At 44.5% G+C, this 20,648-nt stretch overlaps 1 protein-coding gene across 1 annotated transcript in view; it reads right to left on the bottom strand.

Annotated features, from left to right (window-relative positions):
• The window catches only part of SGK1 (serum/glucocorticoid regulated kinase 1), a 116,742-nt gene extending 96,310 nt beyond the window's left edge, over positions 1-20,432 (bottom strand). Inside the window, exon 1 of the mRNA XM_051854146.3 lies at positions 19,774-20,432. Within this exon, the coding sequence (XP_051710106.1) occupies positions 19,774-19,842 (69 nt within the window). The 5' untranslated portion in view covers positions 19,843-20,432. The remainder of the gene's footprint in view (positions 1-19,773) is intronic.
• Positions 20,433-20,648: the final 216 nt, after the last annotated feature.

The raw sequence follows: 20,648 nt of genomic DNA, 5'->3' as shown, positions 1-20,648 counted from the left end.
CTCAGTCCTTTTTTTGGGGCTCAGTACTTGAGCCACACAGGACTGTGTGTCACCTCTCATAAATTACTCATGACTTCCCATCCAAGGCTAACACATGCAGTGCCCTTCTTAGTTCCCATCTGGTTTGGTTTATCGTTGCTTCAAGCACCTAGTCACTCCTCAATGAATATATTTGAATGAGTTAACGATTGAATGAGTGCAGGGGCATGCAGACGAAATGGTAGGGAAGGTAGATTGGGGATCTGTTGCTGAGGATCTCAGTGCCACATAGAGGTTTGTAATGAATTCTCCGAGCAAACCAGCTGCACAACTATGACTTGCCTAGGGAATGTTGACCTGCAGTTCATCCACATGTGGGATGGATTTGGAGTGAGAGGAGGCTGGTGGTGGAAAGTTCTGTTAGGAGTCTTTTGAATGAGTCCAGAGGAGAATGAATCAGATCCTGTGCTGTAGGAGAGCAGTAGTATATACATTATAAGAGCAAATTATTTCACAGGAAATGCACACTCTTAGAGGTGAAAAGAACTTCTTCTGCCATCTGGTAGACAGGGGAAGTGAAACCCATCTTACAGATGAAGAAAGTGAATCCCAGGGAAGTTCTTTAATGGAAGCGCTGAGTTCATTACTCTACCCAAATAGATGTCATTGGGAAAATAAGGCCCAGGAAGAGACTGCATGTAACAGGAAAAGAAATCATTTTATGAGCATTAAATTAAGTAGGAGAAAAAGATGAAAAGGATCCTACATGCATTTGAAGTGGAAATAAATAACTATGAAAAGTTTTTTGTGAGAGAGTCAAGATGGCAGAATAGGGAGGGAGCTCACTGCTCTGGTCTAGGGGAAGACGGTTAAAAAAAATGGAGAGTGCAATTGAGTTAGGGAAAAAACTACAGAGTAAACTTCACGCAAATTAGAGAGACACTGTGGACCTACGTGGAGGGTGTGGATGCATACAACTCAGGACCCCATAAGCCAAGAGCCTCAGCACCAGCTTTGCTGTGAGGTGATACCATATTGCAGCAGCCCAAGCCGCTGAAGACAAAGCTCCAAGAAGAGCCTGGTGGAAGTTCAGCTTAGAGCCCTGTGGGGTACGGTGTATCTGCCAACCTAGAGGGAAATTAAAGGGAGCACATTTGTCTCTCCCCAACCATTGGGACTGGTGTCCTGTAACTAGCAGAGAGAGGGCAGGTGCTATTTTGAACCTACGCAATAGCTACACTAGCTCATGTCCATGTGCCCAGCAACCAGCTGAGAGGAGACATCTGAGTCTGGCTAGGAAAATTGACAGGGGGCTGGGAGCTTGTGACTGTGTGAGCCTTGCATGCCTGGAATGCAAAAACACTGTAGCTGTGTGGGAGGGTGCAAGGTGTGGCTGAGACTTTGGGCAGTCACTCTGAGTGGCTCCACATGCTCAGGGCTTGCTGATCCATGGTGAGAGTCATTGCTGTGGGGTGGATTTGTACTCACAATGAGGACTGCATGGATCCTTTGTGTGGTTCTTGTGGCACTGCGGATGAAAATTGCACCCACTGGGACTAGTGCCCAGGCATTGTTCTCCTTTGAGGAGAGGGGTGGGCATGAGACTATGCCAACAGAGCTGAACAAACCTCCCTTCTGATTTAAAAAAAAAAAGGGGAAAAACAACAACAACAACAAGTACCACCACATACACCTAATAATAAATCCAGCAGGAGCCAGCACTGTGTTGTAGTGGGTAAAGCTGCCACCTGCAGTGCCAGCATGGCAAGCAAAAGATAGTGGAGGCCTGCACCAAGGTATAAGCCCTAGAGAGAAAAAAAAGCACATGTTTTGGAGGTAAACACAATAGGAAATGCTGATGGATCCCTTTGATATTGTAAGAAAATGAAGGAAGAATAATTTCTAGATTTCTGTCTCTAACAAATGAGCAGATGGCAGACTCAGTTACAGAAATGGGGTGAATTAAGAAAGAACAAAATTAGATAGAAAGGAAAAGCAAGAGCTTGTTTTTTGTTTGTTTGTTTTTTAAACACAGTTATTTATTTGAAAAGCAGAGCTGCAGAAAGAGGAAGTAACAAAACTAGAGAGAGATCTTCATCCACTGATTTATTTCCCCAAATGGCTGCAATAGCGACAGTTGGGCCAGGCTAATGCCAGGACCCCAGAACTCCATTCTGGTCTCCTAAATGGGTACATGAACTATCCTCTTGTTATTTGAAAGATAGGGAGACAGACAGAGATGGGCAGACAGAGAAAGATTTTCCATCTGGTGGTTCACTCCCCAAATGCCCATAACAGTCAGTGTTCGATCAGGCCAAAACCTGGAGCCCAGGGCTCAGTCAGGGACTCCCACCTAATTTCAGAGAGAGAATTAGGTGTGAGGACACCTAGGTGGTAGGAAACCAAGTCCTTGAGCCATCATCTGCTGCCTCCCAGGATAAACATTGCAACAAGCTGTATCAGAAGGACTCCATCTCAGGCACTCTGGTATAGAATGCAGGCCTACCAAGCAACATTTACTGTTGTACCAAATGTTTGCACCAAGAGTTCAGTTTTTGGATGTGATTCGATCAAGGTGTCTGGCACATTTTGGTGGGAATATTAAATATTCACTGAGATTAGGGGTCTGGCATTCAGGAACTGATACATTTATAGAAGGTACATATATTACATGCAAAGCCTGGAGACAAATGAAATACGTGTTGCGGACAGGCAAGCGAAGAAGCAGAGTAGATAGGAAAGTGAAGACTGTTGAAGAACCAAGGTTGGAGGGAAAGGACAGGAAGAGATGGTAAAAAGCTGGTTGGCCAAGCATTGGGCTGCAGCCACATGCATTTTAGGGAAAGAAAGATTAGGAAGAGCCTGAAAGGAAACTGAGAAACTACCCAAAAACAGGAGGTGAACTTGAATAGAGGTATGTCACAGAGGCTACAGCTGAGGGGCTACAGGAAGGCAAGCCGAACCAGAGCACGTTAAGGTAAGGATGGAGAAGTGCCCGTAGGACAGAGCAAGCACAGAATGAAAGTGTGGTCTTAGCGTTGGAGACAAGACAAGGAAGGAGTGCCTTCCAATAGACATCCGGGGCCTTTAAAGAGAAATATTTTAGAGAACAAGGAACAAGAAAGGGGTTTTAAAGAACATTCCAGAGTGTTGATGAATTACATGGATGATGATCTTGAATTTTAAATAGATTTCAAGTCTTGGCTGGACGGCACAAGGCAGATAAGAAGACACAAGTTTGTATTCAACTCATTAAATTAGGTAGCATCAGTCAGCGCCATGGCTCAACAGGCTAATCCTCTGCCTTGCGGCGCCAGCACACCGGGTTCTAGTCCCAGTCGGGGCGCCGGATTCTGTCCGGGTAGCCCCTCTTCCAGGCCAGCTCTCTGCTGTGGCCAGGGAGTGCAGTGGAGGATGGCCCAAGTCCTTGGGCCCTGCACCCCATGGGAGACCAGGAGAAGCTCCTGGCTTAGGATCAGTGCGGTACGCCGGCCGCAGCGCGCTGGCCGCGGCAGCCATTGGAGGGTGAACCAATGGCAAAGGAAGACCTTTCTGTCTCTCTCTCTCACTATCCACTCTGCCTGTTAAAAAAAAAAATTAGGTAGAATCTTGTCGATAACTGATTATATATGTTAGACATATGTCCTTGAGTATCTCTTTCTCCCTCAGCGTCTGGTACACATGTAACTAAAACAGCAGTGTAATTTGGTGTTATTTGATTTAATGAGATCCAGTGCAAATGAGTTACTAGTTCAGCACTAAAGCCAGATCATTGAAATTGCTCTTGGGACAAGTATCTGTAGAATATAAATTATGTCCGCTAGTTCCTGAGCCTATGGAAACTATTAAATAATAAAAGTATTAACCTGTTTGATGACTGACAGGTCTTTTGAGAAATAACCTTTAGTTATATATTCCCAAAGCAAGGAGATTTTCTAAAAGCATGTTTATAAGTAGACTCATAAATAAAATCACAATTTATGCCATAAGAAAAAGTTTAGAGAAGGAATCCAAAATGGCTGAATAGTGAGGAGCCACACTGACCTCAGCCACAGAAAGATACTGGGAAAACAAAGGAAGGACCACACTCCCAGGAGACTGATTAAGAGAAATTTTCGACCGGCACCGCAGCTCACTAGGCTAATCCTCCGCCTTGCGGCGTCGGCACACCGGGTTCTAGTCCCAATCAGGGCGCCGGATTCTGTCCGGGTTGCCCCTCTTCCAGGCCAGCTCTCTGCTGTGGCCAGTGAGTGCAGTGGAGGATGGCCCAGGTGCTTGGGCCCTGCACCCCATGGGAGACCAGGATAAGTACCTGGCTCCTGCCATCGGATCAGCGCGGTGCACCGGCCAGCCGTGGCAGCCATTGGAGGGTGAACCAACAGCAAAGGAAGACCTTTCTCTCTGTCTCTCTCTCTCACTGTCCACTCTGCCTATCAAAAAATAAAAAAATAAAATTAAAAAAAGAGAAATTTTCAACGAAAAGTGACAGAACAGAACAGAGACTCCCTGGGGCAGCAAGGACAGAGGACAGATATGCCACTGCCCCCGGCCATGCTGCCGGCTCCCTCTGCCTCTAAGCCATCAGCTCCCACCTGGGAAAGGCAGTCTTGCCAAGATAAGGCCAAGCGAGAAATCCTCAGATCCAAACTTGCAGCTTGGAAGCAATTTGGAAGAAACTCCTACAGACTACAGTGAGTCACTCTTTGAGGAAATGCTGCATCATCAACCACCTTGATGGCACAGAGGACGATGCTGAGTGGGAAAAGGCAGACGATTCCAGCAGGTTCTGTTTGTGAAGAAATTTTAGAAATACTTTAAAGAGTTTACATTGCATATCTTTTTTTTGTCTGTTCACAGCAGTAATATGTGAAAAGTTGTCTATTTGAGGGCAACTCAGAAAAGTTTGTGAAAAATCCATGTTATCGTTTAAAAATTTTCATTCGCTATAATTGTACATATTTACAGGTTATAGAGTGACATTTCATGATATGTCTAAAATGTGTACTGATTAGATCAGGGTAATAAACCATTTCCTCTTCTTTAATATTAAAAAAAAAGAAAAGGAAAATTTGGAAAGGTAAGCTGTAAATGTAGGTTAGAGTTCTGAGGTCTGTCCTGATAATATTTCACATGTTTTGAGTGCTAAGTATGCACCAGACACTGGTACACACATTATTTATTATTATGTGAATTATGTTATTTAACCCTCCAGACAGTTCTGCAAGCCTTGTGTTATCATTAGACCCATTTTTAATAAGCCAAAAGGCTTAGGGATATCAAATACCTTGCTCAATATTGTCAAATTAGAAAGCAATGTAGTTAAGAATCCAATCAGGTTTTTCTGATCTCATGTTAGTTAGCAGGCCTTAACATCTCTCTCCTGGGAGAGTCTGGGTGCTTCTGCTTCTTTAGGGTCATTAAAATATTTTTATCTTATTTACTATTTATTTATCTTAAATATTTATATATTTAATGTTTATTTATTTAATATCTGAAGGCAGAACAACAGGGAGAGAGAGAGAGAGGGATCTTCCATCCATTGATTCACTCCACAAACAGCTACAACTGCTGGGGCTGGCCCAGTGAGAATCCTAGAGCCTGGAACTCAATCCAGGTCTTCCACATGGGTTGCAGGGGTCAAAGTTCTTGGGCCATCATACACTGCCTTCCCAGGTGCATTAGCAGGGAGCTGGGTGAGAAGTGGAGCAGACGGAACTCAAATTGGTGCTCTGACATGGGACGCTGGTGTTGCAAGCAGTGGCTTAACACACTGCTCCACAATGCCGACCACTATATTTGTTTATTTTAAATTTTTTTATTTATCTGTTTTCACATACACACACACACACACAGAGAGAGAGAGAGAAAGGAAATGAGAGAAACAGAGATCATATATCGATTAGTTCCTTCCCCACATGCTCACAACAGCCAAGCCAAAACCAGGAGCACAAAACTCCATCCAAGTCTCCCAGGGGGGTGCCAGGGACCCAAGGGCTGTGTTTCATCACAGGGTGTGCATTAGCAGGAAGTCGGGTGGGAAGCAGAGCAACTGGGACTTTAACCGTGTCCTCAGAGATGGGCTGCAGTCACCCCACGTAGTGACTTATCCATTCCATCAGATATTTTCATTTTGAAAACAGCTTAGATAAATTCAGTACAGCTGGATACAATTTGGAAAATTATGCTTTGTTTTAGTGGAACAAATAGAAGCTTCCACATATTTTCCCCTTGCCACTCTTCCAACAGAGAGGTGGAGTTTATTCCCCCTCCCCTTGAATGTGGGCTGGGCCTGCGGCTTCTTTCAATGAATAAAATGTGGAGGAAATGACTTTGTATAATTTCCAAGACTTGGCCTTATACGAACTGTATCTTTTGCCTTTTCACTTGAAGCCAGCAGCCATCTAAGATATCTGAGTATTCAAGGTGACAATGTTATAAGGAAACCACACCACCCGGAGAAAGAGGCCACTGAGACACACAGGAGTAAAGTTCTCTCAGGCGAACATGGCCAAGACCAAGGTAGCATCAGTGGGTGCAGAACCATCCAAATGAACCATTCTTAATCCACAGAATCACCAGCAAATAATTGTAGTTGGTTCGGATCTCCAAATTTTGGGTAGCTTGTTATGCAACAATAGGTAATGGGAATTTAGTACGTTACTCTTCTTTTGGTGACACAAGCAGAAAACATTCCTATAGTTTTATTCTGTGTCTAGATGGCTTATGTTGTCCGTCTGAGGTAATAAACCTATGGCTTAAAAATTAGCTCTGGTTCTGTGGTTAATGTCATCTGCTATGCAGCAAGCATTTTCAAAATGGAAATCTAGTAAAGAATTACCAGGGGTCTTCAAAAAGTTCATAGAAAATGTGCACTATGAAATAAAGCCCTGCCTGTATTTAAATTGTTATTTGCACCAAAATAATCTTAGCATTTAGCTCCATCTTGTCATACATTTTGAAATGCCCTCAGATAGTTCAGAACTACATTCCTTTTGTGTCTGTTGTTATCACCATAGTAATGCATCGGCATAATGATGATCTTTTAACATTTAGAACTATCATTGATAGTTGCTTTATGCTTTCTTTTATAGATTGTTTAAGTCTATTTATTTATTTATATATTTGAAAAGCAGAGTTACAGAGAAACAGAGGCAGACACACACACACACACACACACACACACAGAGAGAGAGACAGAGACAGACGAGAGAGAGAGAGAGAGAGAGAGAGAGAGACAGGTCTTCCATATGCAGGTTCACTCCCCAAATGGCCTAATGGCCTGAGCTGGGTCAGGAGCTCCAAAGCCAAGAGCTTCTTACATGTCTCCTACATGGGTGCAGGGGCCCAAGAACTTGGTCCATCTTCTACTGCATTCCCAGGCCATAGCAGAGAGCTGGATCAGAAGTGGAGCATCCAGGACTGGAACCGGCACCCACATAGGATGCCAGCACTGCAGGCAGTGGCTTTATCCACTAAGCCACAGGACCGGGCCCCTGAGACAGCTAACTGAAGCAGTTTACAGTGTAATACACATGACAGGAAAGTTAAAACAGAAATACAAGATTAAAGCTAAATTCACCATCAGAAGTTATTTCTAAAGATTTGTCTGAGTTGCTTCCTGAATTTTACCTTTAAATTTAGTTTTGAGTTTCTTGGCAACTGAGGTTCTGAGGATTATGCACTAGGAGATTATATCATACTAATGTGACTTCCTTCAGAAAAGAAAAATCTTAAACCTACCGCTAAATTATTAGAGCAGTTTATTGCACAGATCTCTTCACAGGGGGCCGTAAATGATGGAAGAGACAATGATTTCAAAAGAGATGTTCTTTAAAATACAAATGTGTCTCAGGGGATGGAATTTAACCACTAACCAAGCAGAATAAGACAAAAGGACTTTCAGTTTCTAGGTAGGTGTTAAAATTAACTTCGCCTCAGGCCGGTGGCGCCGTGGCTCACTTGGCTACTCCTCTGCCTGCAGTGCCATCAGCCCCGGTTCTAGTCCCAGTTGGGGCGCCGGGTACTAGTCCCGGTTGCTCCTCTTTCAGTCCAGCTCTCTGCTGTGGCCCGGGAAGGCAGTGGAGGATGGCCGGAGTGCTTGGGCCGCTGCACCCGCATGGGAGACCAGGAGGAAGCATGCGGTTTCTGGCTTCGGATCAGTGCAACTCAGGCTGTGGCGGCCATTAGGGGAGTGAACCAACGGAAGGAAGACCTTTCTCTCTGTCTCTCTCTCACTGTCTATAACTCTCTCTCTGTCTCTCTCTCTCTCTCTGTCTAACTCTGCCTGGCAAAAAATTAAAAATAAATAAATTAATTAATTAACTTCTCCTCCCCACCTCACAAATCAGAATGTCATCATTTATTTATTTGAAAAGCAGAGAAATGGCAAGGGGGAGGAGAAAGGGGAGGGAGAGAGAAGAGAAAGAGAATCTTCCATCTCCTGCTTCATTCCTCAAATACCTGCAACAGCTGGCGTGGGGGTGGGGGTTGGACCAGGCCCAAACCAAGAACTTCATCAGGGTGTCCAACATGAGTGGCAATGTCCAAGTACTTGGGTTATCTCCCACTGCCTTCCCAAGTTAATTAGCAGGAAGCTGGATTGGCAGCAGAACAGTGAGTACTCCAAGGGGGTGCTCTTTTATGGGATGCTGGCATTGCAAGTGGCAGTTCGACCTGCTACAACACAACACCAGCCTCAGCATGTCACCATCTTTTGTCTTTTGGTTCCAGTTAGTACTTATTGGTAACCCTCAAGGAGTCAGGCCTGGAGAGTAGAATTGTATGTAAAAAACAAAGAAGAGGCCGGAGCCACGGCTCAATAGGCTAATCCTCCGCCTTGCGGCGCCGGCACACTGGGTTCTAGTCCCTGTCGGGGTGCCGGATTCTGTCCCGGTTGCCCCTCTTCCAGGCCAGCTCTCTGCTATAGCCCAGGAGTGCAGTGGAGGATGGCCCAAGTGCTTGGGCCCTGCACCCCATGGGAGACCAGGAGAAGCACCTGGCTCCTGGCTTCGGATCAGCGTGGTGCGCTGGCCGCAGCGGCCATTGGAGGGTGAACCAATGGCAGAAGGAAGACCTTTCTCTCTGTCTCTCTCTCTCACTGTCCACTCTGCCTGTCAAAAAAAAAAAAAAAAAAAAAAAAAAAAAAAAAAAAAAAGGAAGGGCCCTGCCCTCCTAGAGATCATAGTCCAAGGGGACATTGATTAGCTTTGAGAACAGTCATTAAATTGTCATCGCAATATTTAATTACAATCTGGCAGGTGCCACTGATAAAAAGTAAAGGGAGCTATAAAGAGTATATGATGGGGGGGCATAATCAAAGTTTCTGGGGAAAGGGGAGGGGCTAGGGAGAGGCAAGCAAGTTTAGGATTCTTACACCCTCTTACCACCATAATGCCTGACTCATAAAGGCGCTCAGATCACTGGCTATGGATGATGCTAAAGAATAAAGGGGCTGGGGAGGAGTTCAGCCTTCATTCAAACCTGAATTCTGAAGGAAGGCACATGAGAAATGTCCTTTGCTCTGAGTATTGGAAAAGAAAGAAGTGTACAATGCAAGCAATAACTGTCAAGTTATAAGAGGAAAAATAATGTACACATTCTGAAATCCCACCTGACTAAGGTTGGTTGCCAAGGGTTAATCGCAAGTGGCTGACACAATGTGTTCTCTGTGTTCCAGATCGATCATTAGCCATGACCACACTATCTTACTAGTGGCCATGCAGAGAAGGTGCCCGCCTTTTACGTAAAAGTTGACTAATAGACAAATAAATTAGATCTGACTGCTTTGCCAAAGCTGATAACTAAAGCCCTGTATACGTAACATTTAATCTTTGGGGTCAAGTGGTTGTAATAGAAGGCAATTATATTACTGTTCTTTGGAGAAAACTGCTTATAGATTATTATTTAACTGTAAGCTCTTAAATGCAATATTAGACATCTACCCCCTTAACCTCTTATATAACATGTAACAACACTCCCCCCTCCAAGCCCTACTCACGTCTGTCTATCACATTTCTTTCTTTTTTGAAAGAACATGTTCTGTGTGAGAGGAAATCCATCTCTGTTCCCTCTGGGACTCAACACAGAGGAGTTTTTAGTAATATTTGATATTTCACAGAACTTGCTAATTTTAACAAAGTGAAAGATGCTACCTTAGAATCTATCCAATTGAAGATGTTCCCTTTCAGCCATAAATGGGACTTCTGTGGTTAGGGAGAGGAAAATCTGTTATGGGATCACTTGTGCCCCTCCCAAATTTGTATATTGAAGTCCTAACCCCAGTATCTAAGAATGCGACCTTACTTGGAGGGAGGACTGCCATAGAGGTAATCAGGTTCAAATGCAGTTAGTTAGGTGAGCCCTACTCCAGCATATGTCAGAGAAGGGAAATTTGGACAGACAGACATAAAGAGAAGATGGGAAGAAGACACAGGAGAAAATGGTTATCCATTAGCCAAAGAGAAAGACACTTCTCTCATAGCCTCAGAAGGGACTAACCTTCTGGCAACCTTGAACTCAGACCTGTGGCCTCCAGCTGTTGCTGGCATTGTGAGTCAGCAGATTTCTGGTATTGGAGCACTCAGCTTATAGCCCTTTGTCAGCAGTAGCCCCAACAAACTAACACAACCTCCATTTCCCTATAAAAATCAAAGACAGTTTCTGGAAATAGTGAATTAGAAGTTCTGTAATGAACTTCTTTTTTTGGATATATTTAATATCTCTTAACCTTTTAAGCTTCATAATTGCTTTAGGCATATTCTTTGAGAAATCATTAATATTTCCATTGCTCTTTTCTTGTTAATCAATGTAAAACTGATGCAAAAGATATAGGCATTCACAAAATAAGCCTTCCAAATTATTTTGAGGATATTTTTTAAAAAGTTATTCACATCTATCCTCATATATGAATTTCAAATTAATCATCAAAATAGAGCCCACTTTAGGGCTCAGTATTTTCCACAAAGCCTAACCAATCAAAAAATGTAACCTCGTTAGCTACTTTTGAGAATATTAATTTATTAAGGCATTCTTTTTTTATTCTTCTTCATGTTTATGTATTAGAAAGTCAAAACAGCATTACCTGGAAGTAATGGAAATCACTTCAAGTTTTTCTTTAAATTTTTACTTCTTCTCTTCATTAATATTCTCTAGTTAACCAAATAATAATGTTATAGTTACATGTGATGTCTCTTCCCCAAACCCCTCAGTTAATTCTGTTTTTAAATTTTCATTTTATTTTCAAGGGAGAAAGAGGGATATGGGAAAACACATGGAGAGATCTTCCATTTTTTGAATCATGCCCTACATGCCTACAACAGCTAGGGCTGGACCAACTCAAAGTCAGAAGCCTGGAACTCCAGACAGATCTCCCACAGGGGTAATAGGAAGCATATGCTTGAGCCATCATCTGCTGCCTTGAGGGTGCACAAAAACTCGAAGATGAATCGGAAGTGGAGGAGCTGGGACTTGAACCAGGCATCCAGTGTGGAATGCCAACATCCCAAGCAGCTACTCAACTGCTGTGTGACATGCCTGACCTGGTTAAATCCCTTTTGATTCGTCAACCATATTATTGTGTCTACTGTGTACCAGGCACAGAGACAGAAGTATGAACAAGACCGACAAAGTCCTGTCCTCAGGATGGGTTTTAGAGAAGTCATTTGCTTGTCTACAGAGAGTCCTTTTTGAATGTCTCTATTTTTACACTATGTCCACTGCTTTGCTGCTTTTTCCCATCCTGATCTTTTCACCCACCTGGGAAGCTAAATCCTCACAACCTTCTTCCCTGTGGTTTTTCCCTTATAATATAACCCTAATAAGTACTGGTCCAGAAAGATACAAACTTCAAAGGAAATTCAGCCAGTTTTCACAAAGTTTATATTTATGAATAATAAACATTGTCAATACAGATTGATTTCTAATCCTCAAATTACCAACTTTCATTTCTCTCCCTCCTTGGCATATTTTAATTCTGATCTTATGGGGACTCGAGTCTAAATGTGTTTTTTCTATTTGGGGAATATTTCCCGTCTTGCTATTTCTAGACACTGAAGTCTTCCAGCTGTCAAGGTCTTGTGTGCTGGCTCACCTCCCGGGAATGGACCCGGACACAGCACAGTGCTCCTGCAGCCCCTGGGTGCTGCACTTCAGGGGGTTTTCTTTTGTTTTTCTGTGAGCTTACCCTTCCCAGATCACAAACACACCACACATAGAGAAGGAGCCGGGGAAAGGGCCACACACAGACTCACACACATCTCACAGGACCAGACATCTCCCCAACAAATGGCATTTTGGGTGAATGCCTGACCCAGGAAGGAAAAGGGGCCAAGGTGGCTACAATGCTGTCAAAGTCACTAATTGGCTGCTGCTTAGAAAAATGCCACAGCAGGCTCAGGAAAGCAATTAGAGTAATATTTTGTCAGCTTGCAGTACCGAATGGAAGATTCTCCTACACTCTTCGCTCTACTTACATCCTTGATTTTCATTTCCCTTTGTCGTAAATACTCACGAAATCGTTTCAGAATGCTGCAAAGAAATAGATGTGAGAGTAAACAAACTATAACTGTAACTCTTTTTCCAAATGCTGGAGCAGCTGCAGGAGCAAGCCAAGGCGGCACCTAGCCTGCCTCCTCCTCCTCTCCTTTTTTCTCCTCTCTCCTTTTCCTCCTCCACTTCTTCCTCCTCCTCCCTCATATAATCTTTTATAAATTTGCCAGCATCACTGAGCACTCTGCCAGAGAAACCTGGCCGCTTGCTGGGTAAACCTGCTCTTAGAGCAAGGACCAGGGCAGGTGGCCACAACTATCCTTCTGGTCACAAAGACACTCTGAGGCTAAGTTCCAGAGTTCGGTTTCTCAAGAGGAAGATATTGATCTCTAGCAGGAGCGCCTATGCCTTCAGCTAAACCCTCGGGGGAAACTGCCCTGTGAAGCTTCTTCATGCCCACAGTGAGGGGAAAAGTCTGCACCCTCACACTGACGGGGCGTAGAGACACCACACCCAGTCAAGGAGCCCCAGCTTTCCTTAGCAGGAAGGAAACAGCAGCCAGCATGGCAGGCGGGCCTCTTCTCTGCCCGTGTTAGTGATGTTGATATCTACCATTTAGCTTCTTGAACTCACATCTTTTTTTTTTTTTTTTTTTGACAGGCAGAGTGGACAGTGAGAGAGAGAGACAGAGACAGAAAGGTCTTCCTTTGCCGTTGGTTCACCCTCCAATGGCCGCCGCTGCAGCCGGCGCACCGCGCTGATCCGATGGCAGGAGCCAGGATCCAGGTGCTTTTCCTGGTCTCCCATGGGGTGCAGGGTCCAAGCACTTGGGCCATCCTCCACTGCACTCCCTGGCCATAGCAGAGAGCTGGCCTGGAAGAGGGGCAACCGGGACAGAATCCGGCGCCCCAACCGGGACTAGAACCTGGTGTGCCGGCGCCGCAAGGTGGAGGATTAGCCTATTGAGCCACGGCGCCGGCGAACTCACATCTTAAAAAAATTAACTTGTATCTATAACAACAACTACACTTTAAAAATATGCTCCCATAATGCTTACTCTAGTAAACTATCTTTAAGTTGACCTAAATAACTAATTTAACTTTGTTATTGATCCAATTTCCATTACAGTTCTTCCCTTCATGCTTTCACAATCGGAAATCTACTGGGGACAAACGTACTTTTGGATGACTTCCTCCTCTCTGTTTTAGCTTTGCTTTACTTTGTTGAGCACTTACAGATCATGAAGTATGGCAAGCTCCAAATACCTTTATTCCACTGATGTATATGGTACAAACATCAGTTCTTTTAAAAATGGAGCAGGAATGGCTAGCATGGTACAGAGGGCTAAGCTGCCCCTTGGGACACCTGCATCCCATATAAGAGTGTGGGTTCAAGTCCTGGCTCCTCTGCTTCCAATCCATCTTCCTGCTGTTGCAGCCTGGGAGGCAGCAGATGGGTCAAGTGCTTGGGCCCCTGCCATTGACATGGGAAATCTGGATGGAATCCTGGCTCCTGACTTTGACCTGGCCCGGCACTGACTGTTCTGGGCATTTATGGAGTACTACCAGCAGATGGAAGATCTCTCTGTCTCCGTCTCTCTGCCTTTCAAGAGGATGAAAATAAATAAACATTGAAAAATAAATGGAACAGAGTTTCAAGGATCTCTGGTACACTCTTCATCCAAAATCTTTCCCACGTACTTTAGCAGAGCAAGTAGGCACCATGGGGACTTTCTTGCAAGCTGCTGGGGTCATTATACATCTATTTAGTGAAGACACTCATCATCTGCATTCTCTGGTAATGGGGACTAACTTCCCAGGACAAACAAAGCCTATCAGCCAAGCTCATTCTGCTCCAATCCAATACTCTTTAAGACTTAGGAGCCAAAGAGGAAAACACATCTTGAGTTCAAACTCTTCTTCACATCTGTGTTCTAAGACCACATTGAAAAATGAGGAAGAAGAATAATTTGAAATATAGTGTGGTAATAAAGTTAGTTCTTTTTGTTAATATAAAATACAAAGAGGTCAGTGAATCACTATCACATTTGTCTTGTTTGGTCTGATAGGAAAAGCATCATAGAAAGAAAATGTAGTCCGGGCATTAGTTCAGCAAACAGGCTGAGGTCAAGATTCACTAAGCATTTGCCAGCTGTGAAAGGGTAGTAACAATCTATCTTTGGGTCAGATTTAAGTTAGTTGTCAAAGTCTTAATTTATATCTACCCCACGTCCAAACATACAGAGAACTAAAATAGATGAGACTCCAAATTATTGATCTGCTTCCAGCAAAAAGGAGGAAGGATAGGAAGACAATGACAGTGACAAGTCACTTGAGGATTCTTTCACTCGTTTATGCGTTATTCCATTCAACAAGTAGGACTTGATGAGTAAGAGATATGAGGAGCAAGGTAACCAGTTCTCTTAACAACCTCTCCACCCAGTGGGAGCTTCAGATGAGCAAACAGTCCTAACATTACAGTGCAGAGGAATGGGGCCACGTGCTGTGCTGTAGGAGCATGCATGGGAGGCACTACAACAGCTCAGACCTCAGCTACTCCTGAAGAAAATACACCAGAAGGCACTGAAGTCCCCACCATGGTTCCAGGATGCATGATCCAATATATCCTGGAGAAATCCAAGGCAGGTTTCTGATTTGCTGGAAAGCATCCCTTAATGTCCTCAGAGGTCACCTGGTAAATACCTCCATCCATAGCCCTGACCCTAACCAAAAGAACAGAAATCCTCTCTGGCTTGTCTTCCCACGTGTAACATCCAATGGGAAAGCCATCACTGTAGTATCTCAGCAGTGATGCAGATAAAAAGACTGCTAGAATTTAAATTCTGGCTACACCTCTTCCCAGCTCTATGACCATCAATAGGTTACTTAACCTCTCTGACCCTCAGTTTGCTTGGCTATAAAATGGGCACAATGAGATGATTGTGAGGGTTTCACAAGGGCAGTGCTTTGAGGACTGCTTGGCCCATTGTAAATGCTCAATGAATGCCATGCTTCCGAGAGGACATCCAGGGTTTTCCGCAAGAAGAGGCTCTTTAATAGAACTGTAATGGTAAAGGACGCTGTCTATAGAACATTTCTGAAGAATAGCCCCTCGAGAGGAGCTTGGTTTCATTTCTCAGCTCTGCTAGAGTGAACAGCAGGTTGAAATCCTTTCCTTTGTTCCCCATGATTGCCAGAAAAAGGAGGAAGCCAGGCCAGTCACAGCTTCTCAATTTTCTCACCTGCACTCTGCTTTGTTTCACATCACAGGGGGCGGGGGTGCATGTGGTTTAAGGTACATGGACTCTGGAACTTGGGGCTTGGATCCGAACCCTGATTCTGCCACACACTCGCTGTAGACTTAGTGTTGGTTCCTCAACCTCAGTGCACCTGTCTCCTCATCGGTGAAATTAAGGTAACAGGTTTTCCGTATGTGCAGATTTAAGTGTGCAATATACTTAAAGCTGTTAAAACAGTGCCTGGGAAGATTAGTGCTATATAAGGGAGAGTTGTTATAAAAGATGCTATTATAAAGGGACAACACAAGGAATTACCCAAATGCACATAAGCATGAAATACTGAGTCAAGACAGAAGGGTCTTGTCAAACTTAGCAGTCACTAGGCAATTAGCTCCACGAGGACAAAACAGTATATTTTGTTCCTACTCTATTTGTTTAAAAACATGCTTAAACGAGGCAGTAAGCACTAGACTAATTTGATAGCATAATGAAGATCCGGTAGTGAGAACTGGAAACACGAGGCTGACCCACTCTAATCGGTGTAGATTGCTGGTCCAGACACTCAGTTTCCCATCTTTGAAACAGGGAAGTCAATGAAGGGATTTTGGTGGTTCATTCCAAATCCAGAATTCTAGGCAGCTAGATCTCCTTTGAAATTTTACAAAGGGTAATGTAATCGTGGCTATAGAATTTTTTTTCACATACCTAGTGTATTCCCAAAAGGATTATCAAGTTGGAGACAATGTCATTTGTTTGTGTTTTCTGAGTCATTATGTAAGAATTTGGGCCATAACAAATCTTTAAATCCCTGGGAATGGATTACTTTTAATAGGACAGATAACTTTTAAAGCTCCTCCATTGTTGGAATAAAACTGATAAGGGCATTTTTCATTCATCTCAAATGAATTGTTGGAGACTCTAAGGATAAAATATAATTCATACCTATCTAATGCTAATTTATCATTAGCACATAGAAAAGGAAAGTGGGACTCTTATCTAGTTTAGTGCAGCAATTCTCAGCTAAGTGAAATTAAGCTGATTTAGTTGAGCTTTGAAAAGCATAAATCCAAAGGGTTTTGTGGAGCTAGCACCAAGCCTGCCTTTCTTTAGATTCCGTTCCTGGAATCTGGATCTCCGAAGCTACCTCAAATCATTGTCGTGCTGAGAGCAAGGACAGAGTTTCGAGAGGTTTGTCTGCTGTAGCTCGGCCGCCTTTATAATCTTTATAAACTGTTATGGAGGCATGAAGATTTCATTTAGAAAAAAGAAAGCATGCTATGGAATAAAAAGGGATAAAGTAGACTGGTTGGAATTGAGAAGTCTGCATTAAAAATACCAGTTTGGGGTCAGTTAAGGTTTACATTTTAGCTTTGCCACTTTTTCAGTTATGTGACCTTGGGCTAGTTGTCTAATCTCTCTGGTATAATTTGTCTTACTTCGTAAGCTTGCTGTGGGGGTAATCCACAGACAGCACTTGGCTGCAGCGTCTGCAGCGCAGTCAGCACTAATACACGGGGACTGGTGGACAGCTCCAATGGCAGATCATCTCTACTCTCTAGGTGGCTTTTTAACTCTCTTTGGAATGTCTTAGAGGCAGAGCAAGCACCATGTAAGCCTTTTGCAATCAGATTTGAGTTCAAAACTCAGTCTTTTTAGTGTGTTCTAACCTAGGCTCTATGCGGACACTGGACAAAGTTTCATGCTAAGAGATTGTCTAGCTAGGTTAAAAAAAACATGCAGAAATGTACAAAACTTCAACAACAGAATATAGGCAAACGGATTATTGTTAGCAGCCAACAAAGGTGTGATGGTACAGGGATGTGGATGTGAATGCGCAGGAGAGGCCTGAGAAAACATGAACACCAACATGACCACAGTCACTTCTGGAAAAGGGAAGAAGAGGGGGGAGGAGGCAAGATAGACCTGGGTATTATTTTATGCTTTTCACATTAACTTACATTTTAGTTGTATAAATAAAAACCAAAAACTAAGAAAATAAAAGCAAAAGTAAAGTCACAGTCCAAACTTCAATGGACATTTAGAACATAGAGTTTGTACAAGAAGCCAAAGTAGACAGGAATCAAGGGATTCACCCCGGGTCTGTTGATGACTTGACACAAAGTCACCTTCTCCCCGGGAGTCCTGAAGGATAAGGAGCAGAGCAGTTGGGGCATCTCTGATCCTACCTTCAGCAACTGCTAGAGCCAGGTTTGAAGGCAGACGACGCTGCCTCCAGGTTATGTTGGTGCAAACTACGTTCTCTTCGCATGTACTCATAAGATCACGTAGGACATCGATACCTTGCTTTAGCTTTCCCAAAATTCAAGATCTTCAGGAGCATCAACTGAATTCCATCGGTAAATTACGTTTTTAAGCAACAGGAAATCAAATGTTAAATTAATATTTCTGTTGGTATATTTCGATACCAAAGAACATAAGAGACAATTTTTTAAAAAATCTACGTGACAGTTACTTGGTGACTAATGGATACTTGATGGAGGGGCTTTACAATACCTCCAAGACTATCAGACAAAATCATTCATTAAAATAAAGTAGGGAGTTTAACTACTGAATAATGGATTATGGTATTTTTATTAGCAAAATTGTTTGTTGATGGAAATTGGTCTTCACAAAGGTCCCTCCCCTTGGAAAAATATTTTGGTTGATGGGAAAAGCTAAGCATCACTGTGGAGCTCTGAGAAGTTGTGCTGACTTGCTGCCATTCAGTCTGCAGACTCCACGAGTGCAGGACCTCACCTGGTACCCCAGCTCCCGGAGCTGGTTGTGTTTTGGTTTCAGTGCATGTGTTTTGGCCCAGGAAGTTCAGGGGGAGGCCTTTGCTCCCTCAAGGTGTGTGGGAGGCTCTGCTCAGCCTCTGGTTGGGACCTGACAGGCTGGGCTGTCCATGTATCCAGCCCTATCTTCCCAGCTTGCCCACTTGGTGCAGGAGGTAGTCCAGCCCAGCCTGTAATTCATTATGTTCTGCTGGTGAGTTAACTGAAGGGCTGGGCTTCAGGCATGACACTGAAAGGACCTGAATGAAGGCAAGGAAGAATGAATGGAGAGAACCATATTAATGGAAGTGCCCTTGGGTATTAAATAGTCCGGGGCAGCCAGGGACCACAGGATGTTTCTGTTGTTGAAGAAATATTCTCCCTAAGGATGTCAGTCACTAGTCCTTAACAATCCTTCAATTCTTCCCTCCCACTGGTGTAAAAATCTGCAGATCTATACAGACCACCAGTGTGGCCATTACAAAGAACTGAGTTCATTGTGAAGCACACAAAAAAGACAAGAAAATGTTTCCTGCTCATTTACAACTGAGGAAGCATTATTAATACTCCTGCTATGAATAGACAAACAAGGAATGTAAGCAATAACCACATACAGCAGCATAAGCCTGAATTGTCATTCAAATGCAGGTCACCCCTTACTTTCTCTTAAAGAGAAACACAAGAAAATAAGGCAACACACCAAGCAAAACTGAGGCAACTTGAAATGCCGGATTCCATCATATCTGCAAAAGGTCACTCTAGTTCTTTGCTATTTATGCCCACAGATAGAGACCCAGCGAATTACCAGCTGCAAGGACTTGGGACACTGGAAGCTGCTGCTTTTGAGGGATAGAGGTGATGATGCAGCAGGGGGTGAGTGAAGGGTGTGGGAAAGTTGGACCCTTCAAAGATCAAGAGAAAGCCAGGGACTCCACCAGCCCCTGCCTAAATTACTACCCACAACTGTGCACAAGCCAAGACTGTTTAAACTGCCCCTGTAATCTTCCTAGGGGCTTTGATGGAGACATCTCCGTTGTCAGCTCAAATCCTTTCTTGGGCACCTCAGCCCAGCCCCCTCCTCCCAATGCAACTCTTCCTGGCAGCCCCTCACCCCACCCCACCCCAACCCGCGTGAATCAAGGCACTGGTAGAGTTGGGGACTTGACCGCTGCTAGCAGGAGCCCGGCTGTCACTGAGGACTCGGCCAGGAAACCTTAGGGGTACCTCAGGCAAGCATTCAGAAGCGTTCAAGAGGAGCACAGAAAACAAAAGAGAGGAAGCACAACCTGTCCTTACCCGCTTCTTAAAAAATTGGAAGGCTGAGCATTTCTTGACTGGGAATCCATTCATGTCTTTGTTTACCATCTTCCACAGTGGGGCATTCACAGTTATAGATCCAGGGTGGCACCGCCTGGTTAGTGCATCTGTCTCCCGGGGTCCCCTCCTGGGGACAGTGAGTGAAGACCGAGGGCGATGGGCAATCTGGCGGGGCTCCCTTCACTCACACATTCTGCAGCGCCTGCGACTGCCGCAGCCTCTCTCCACGTTCAGTGGCCACCGGCAGTGATCTTTCTCTCTCCATCGTTGCCCCGAAGGGTCAGCATCCCCGTTGCAGGACCCCGCGTCGGGGGTGGGGGGCGGGCGGCGGGAATCGGCCACCTACCCCGGGAGATGCTCTGGCAGCACCGAACCGACGAGGGTACCTGCCCGCCCCCGGCTACCTGGCTGCGCGGCTGCGGCTGCGGGAGCGGGAGCGAGCCGCGCTCCTCCAGGTGATGCGCTGCCGGAGGTGCCGGAGAGCAGAGCTGTTTTTGATTGTGCAAGTTCCAGTGGGAGCTGTAGTTAGGCAGCGGAGAGGAGTACGAAGGAGCAGAAGCCTGAGGGAGGGAAGCGGGGGAGGGGGAGCCGCGCGAGAGAGGCAGAGGGAGAGAGAACGCCAGGCTGGAAGAAGCAACGAGTCATGAATATCTGAGCAGCGAATGGAGAGGGGATGCAGAGAGCTCAGGACGCAGGGCAGTCCCGCACTGTCCTTGGCAAGGCGACTTCAATAGCTTTTTCTTCGCCGCTAGGACCCTTCAAGTCAGAGTTTCAGACAATGCAGACTATTCTTATTTTATGCTTGTTGAAATTCTTTGGATATCTATTCCTGAATAAAAGCCCCTCGACAGATA

Source organism: Oryctolagus cuniculus, chromosome 5 (assembly GCF_051225735.1).
Source record: "Oryctolagus cuniculus isolate XC-2025 breed Fujian yellow rabbit chromosome 5, ASM5122573v1, whole genome shotgun sequence".
In the NCBI taxonomy this organism is placed as follows: Eukaryota; Metazoa; Chordata; class Mammalia; order Lagomorpha; family Leporidae; genus Oryctolagus; species Oryctolagus cuniculus.
Note: the sequence above shows the minus strand (reverse complement) of the source record. Positions and strands in the feature narration are given on the sequence as shown.